Raw genomic sequence first — 4,856 nt, 5'->3', positions numbered from 1 at the left:
CCACACATATACCTCAAACACACACGCACAACCACAAACACCACACAAACATCTCAACCACACACACACCTCAAACACCACACACACACAAGTACCGCAAACACACATACGCCACACCTCTAACACCACATGCACCCTCCCAACACCACACATATGTGCCTCAAACACCACACCCCTCAAACACCACACCCCCCCACACACACTCAAACACCACACACACAACCTTAAACACCACACACATACCCCAAACACACCTCAAAAACCACACACACCTCAAACACCACACACCTCAACCACACACACACACACACAGCCCACACACCTCAAACACCACACAAACCTCAAACATCACACACACACCTTGACCACATGCACACACATATTCCTCAAACACCACACATACACCACACACATACCCCACACCTCTAACAGCACACACACACCAACACCACACACCCCTCAAACACCACACACACAACCACACACACACTCCCCACACACACACCTCAAACACCACACACAAACCTCAAACATCACACGCACACCTCAAGCACATGCACACATATATCGCTCAAACACCACATACACCTCAAACACACACACCTTAAACACCACACACACCTCAACCACACACACACACACCTCTCAAACACTGCACACAGGACCTCAATCACACATACACGCACACACGCCTGAAACACCACACATACATAACTCAAATAACACACACCCCCCACACACACCTCAAACACCACACACCACCTTAACCACACACACATGCACACACACCTGAAACACCACACACACAGACCTCAAATACCACACACAGCTCAAACACACCCCCCACACCCACCTCAAACACTACACACACACACACCACACATACAGTCCCCCGCACCCACACCACAGCTCACACGCACATAGACACACGTACGCAGGAGAAAGGGTGTCAAAGCTTTTGCTAGTCGTGAAGAAAAAGCCCGCAGTCCATGGGGCTGCACGGTTTCCCCTGAGATTTGCTCATTCACCAGGCGCCCATAACGCTCCGTGCTCAGGTCTCCCAGTACCCGGAGGTCTGGGGGCGCACGAGCCGCTCCTCCTCTGCAGAAGCTCCGGACCGAAAGGGCCCCGGACACTAAGCAGCGCCGAGCTCCGCGCACAGCCCGGGACGCCTCAACCGGATCCGACCGCGCAGAAGAAGCTCCCAGAGCCCGGTTCACGACCGCAGTCAACAGCCTCAGGGTGCAAACTGCGGTCTCGGAGCCAGCACGCGCAGCAACGCCGCTCGCCCCGGCCCGCCCCCTGGCCCCGCCCCTGCCCGGGCCCCTGGCCCCGCCCCTGATCCCGCCTCGCGAGGGTCACAGGTCACGGGGCGGTGCCGAGGCGGAAGAGCCCGCAGCCCCGGATCGAATCCTCCTGGGCTCCGCCCAGCGCCTTCCTCCTGCCCCGACTCCGCTGGTCAGCGTCAAGTGACTTATGCCCCCGACCCTGAGCCCGGACCGCTAGGCGAAGAGGATCAGATCTCCGCTCGAGAATCGGAAAGTGCCCTGGTCCTGGAGGAGTTCCGTCCCAGCCCACGGTCTCCCGGCACTGTCGGGCCCCGGTCCTCTGGAGCTTCAGGAGGCGGCCGTCAGGGTCGGGGAATATTTGGGTCTGGGGTCTCGGGGAGGGCGGCGCCTGGGTCTGTGGTCTCGGAAAGAGCCTGCTGGAGCCAAGTGGCCCTCCCTCTCCTGGGACAGACCCCTCGATCCCGTGTACATGGGGGCACCGCGGTCCCTCCTCCTGGCCCTGGCTGCTGGCCTGGCCGTTGCCCGCCCGCCCAATATCGTGCTGATCTTTGCTGACGACCTCGGCTATGGGGACCTGGGCTGCTATGGGCACCCCAGCTCTACCACCCCCAACCTGGACCAGCTGGCAGCAGGAGGGCTGCGGTTCACAGACTTCTACGTGCCTGTGTCTCTGTGCACACCCTCTCGGTAAGGAGGCGGCAGCGCCTCTTCTCCTCCATTCCTTTCCTCCCAGTGGATTGCAGGAGGGCCGGAAAAACGTCTGTCTCTTTCTCTAGGGAAGGCCACATTTCTGCCTACCTCACGGACTCTGTGACTTGTCCTGCAGGGCCGCCCTCCTGACCGGCCGGCTCCCAGTTCGGATGGGCATGTACCCTGGCGTCCTGGTGCCCAGCTCCCGGGGGGGCCTGCCCCTGGAGGAGGTGACCCTGGCCGAGGTCCTGGCTGCCCGAGGCTACCTCACAGGAATGGCCGGCAAGTGGCACCTTGGGGTGGGGTCTGAGGGGGCCTTCCTGCCCCCCCATCAGGGCTTCCATCGATTTCTAGGCATCCCATACTCCCATGACCAGGTAGGAACCACCGGGGCCCCCAGCCACCCTCCCACCTCCCAAAGCTCCCCAGCCCTTGATGTTCCTGCAGCCCTGTCTGCCACCCCAGCCCTCACTGGAGCTGCCCACCTCAGGGCCCTTGCCAGAACCTGACCTGCTTCCCACCGGCCACACCCTGCGACGGTGGCTGTGACCAGGGCCTGGTCCCCATCCCACTGTTGGCCAACCTGTCCGTGGAGGCGCAGCCCCCCTGGCTGCCCAGATTAGAGGCCCGCTATGTGGCTTTCGCCCATGACCTCATGGCCGACGCCCAGCGCCAGGATCGCCCCTTCTTCCTGTACTACGCCTCTCACGTAAGTGATCTTGGCCCCACCCCTGGCTACCCGTGACCCCTACCCAGTGCTAACTCCAGTCTTTGCCCCCAGCACACCCACTACCCTCAGTTCAGTGGGCAGAGCTTTGCAGAGCGTTCAGGCCGCGGGCCATTTGGGGACTCCCTGATGGAGCTGGATGCAGCCGTGGGGACCCTGATGACAGCCATAGGGGACCTGGGGCTGCTTGAAGAGACGCTGGTCATCTTCACTGCAGACAATGGGTATGCCAGCAGGGCAGCAGGGTGTTCCCGCCCTGTCACAGACCAGGGCCCTGGGGGCCTTGCAGTTCAGCTGCTAGTCAAGAACATAGTGGGTGAGGGGGTGTCAGGAGATGCTGGCCACGTTGCAGGGACCCAAGGTGTAGTTAGGAGACACAGGTGCACAGAGAACTGGTCATGGTAGGCCTGGAAGATGCCAGGCTCATGCTGGGCACCTCCAGGCAAGCTTTGAGACTTAGAGGTGTGGGGCCACTGGTCACCCTCGGTGGCTCAGAGGCTGTGGCTTCATGGCTTATGAGCTCCTCCTGTGTCCCAGACCTGAGACCATGCGTATGTCCCGAGGCGGCTGCTCTGGCCTCCTGCGGTGTGGAAAAGGAACCACCTACGAGGGCGGTGTCCGAGAGCCTGCCTTGGCCTTCTGGCCAGGTCACATCGCTCCTGGTCAGTCCGCAGGCCCTCTCCTTGGGAACTCTGGCCCCACCACCCCAACCCTGGTGGCGAACTGAGTGACTGCACAGCCTCTTGCCCCCAGGAGTGACCCATGAGCTGGCCAGCTCCCTGGACCTGCTGCCCACCCTGGCAGCCCTGGCTGGGGCCCCACTGCCCAATGTCACCTTGGATGGCTTTGACCTCAGCCCCCTGCTGCTGGGCACAGGCAAGGTAGGGCTGGTGACCCTGGTCCCAGGTCCTTGGCCCCTGTCCTGGCCCCTCCCCTGGGGTGAGTGTGGGCAGTGCCTGCGAGTGTGTGCCTCAGGGCCTCCTGCATTTAGCGGCATCCAAGTGGCACCACCTCTCAGGTTCCTGGGGTGGGCGATAAGCAGTGCACGTCCAGGGCCTCACACCAGGGCTGGCAGCCCCCGGTATTTGCAGTGCTCAGGGTCCGTCCCACCCCGTGACCCCTGACTCTGCCCCCAGAGCCCTCGGCAGTCTCTCTTCTTCTACCCGTCCTACCCAGACGAGGTCCGTGGGGTTTTTGCTGTACGGAGTGGAAAGTACAAGGCTCACTTCTTCACCCAGGGTAATCCCTCCCCGTGAATCCCTCCACCTGACCTGCTGACCCCTCCCCGGAGCCCCAGATCCTTGGCCCCTCCTTTCGCTCTTGCCCTGTGCACAGAATTGGTCCCCTCCCCAGGCTCTGCCCACAGCGACACCACTGCAGACCCTGCCTGCCACGCCTCCAGCTCTCTGACTGCTCATGAGCCCCCGCTGCTCTACGACCTGTCCGAGGACCCTGGTGAGAACTACAACCTGCTGGGGGGTGTGGCCGGGGCCACCCCAGAGGTGCTACAAGCCCTGAAACAGCTTCAGCTGCTCAAGGCCCAGTTAGATGCGGCTGTGACCTTCGGCCCCAGCCAGGTGGCCCGGGGCGAGGACCCTGCCCTGCAGATCTGCTGCCGTCCTGGCTGTACTCCACACCCAGCCTGCTGCCATTGCCCAGATCCCCGTGCCTGAGGGCCCCTCGCCCTGCCTGGGCATGTGATGGCTCATCACTGTGAGCCTATGGGGGAGGCACAGGTGTCTGGAGGGAGTTTGTACCTGATAACATAATAACACCAGTTGAGACTTGCAGGTGTGACAGTTCGTCCAATCCTGTGATAATGCTGTGTGCCAGTGCCAGTCCCCTGTGATACAAATGAGGAAACTGAGGTGCAGAGAGATTCAGGACTTGTCCAAGATCACCCAGCCAGAAAGAGGTTGGGCTGGGATTTGAACCCTGGTGTCTTGGCTCTGGAAGCTGCCCTGGCACCTTGGTGATCTGCGTGGGTCAGTGTACACAGGCACGCATCAGCCGTGAGGACATGGGCACATCCGTTCACAGGAGCAGCGCCACGTGCCTTTAAGTGCCAGGAACAGGGTGGAAGGGTGTGAGGGCTCAGTGGCCAGAAGACTCAGAAGATGCAAAGTGCCTGAGAGAGAAAGGATTTTCCC

The 4,856-nt window shown here is 61.3% G+C and overlaps 1 protein-coding gene across 3 annotated transcripts; it reads left to right on the top strand.

Annotated features, from left to right (window-relative positions):
• The first annotated feature begins 1,360 nt into the window (after positions 1 to 1,360).
• On the top strand, positions 1,361 to 4,503 carry ARSA (arylsulfatase A). Of its 3 annotated transcripts, XM_026448145.1 has the most exons (9): positions 1,361 to 1,635; positions 1,740 to 1,976; positions 2,116 to 2,356; positions 2,470 to 2,688; positions 2,761 to 2,930; positions 3,244 to 3,368; positions 3,460 to 3,587; positions 3,843 to 3,945; positions 4,060 to 4,503. In XM_026448145.1, exons 2-9 carry the CDS (start codon positions 1,759 to 1,761, stop codon positions 4,377 to 4,379), a joined length of 1,524 nt encoding a protein of 507 aa, XP_026303930.1. In that variant the 5' UTR covers positions 1,361 to 1,635; positions 1,740 to 1,758; the 3' UTR covers positions 4,380 to 4,503. The 3 variants fall into 3 exon arrangements, with proteins under 3 accessions (XP_026303930.1, XP_023077920.2, XP_026303931.1); XM_023222152.2 differs by having other exon boundaries at positions 1,361 to 1,976; XM_026448146.1 differs by lacking the exon at positions 1,361 to 1,635 and having other exon boundaries at positions 1,849 to 1,976; positions 2,066 to 2,356.
• Positions 4,504 to 4,856: the final 353 nt, after the last annotated feature.

Source organism: Piliocolobus tephrosceles, chromosome 19 (assembly GCF_002776525.5).
Source record: "Piliocolobus tephrosceles isolate RC106 chromosome 19, ASM277652v3, whole genome shotgun sequence".
In the NCBI taxonomy this organism is placed as follows: Eukaryota; Metazoa; Chordata; class Mammalia; order Primates; family Cercopithecidae; genus Piliocolobus; species Piliocolobus tephrosceles.
The sequence above is the reverse complement of the archived record's forward strand: the minus strand, read 5'-3'. Positions and strand labels throughout refer to the sequence as shown.

Bases quoted from the DNA above. Each gene is read 5' to 3' on its own strand.
- ARSA (XM_026448145.1), top strand. From the start codon at position 1,759: ATGGGGGCACCGCGGTCCCTCCTCCTGGCCCTGGCTGCTGGCCTGGCC. The intron at 3,369-3,459 runs GTCAGTCCGCAG...TCTTGCCCCCAG, and splicing joins GCCAGGTCACATCGCTCCTG to GAGTGACCCATGAGCTGGCC. The intron at 3,946-4,059 runs GTAATCCCTCCC...TCCCCTCCCCAG, and splicing joins GGCTCACTTCTTCACCCAGG to GCTCTGCCCACAGCGACACC.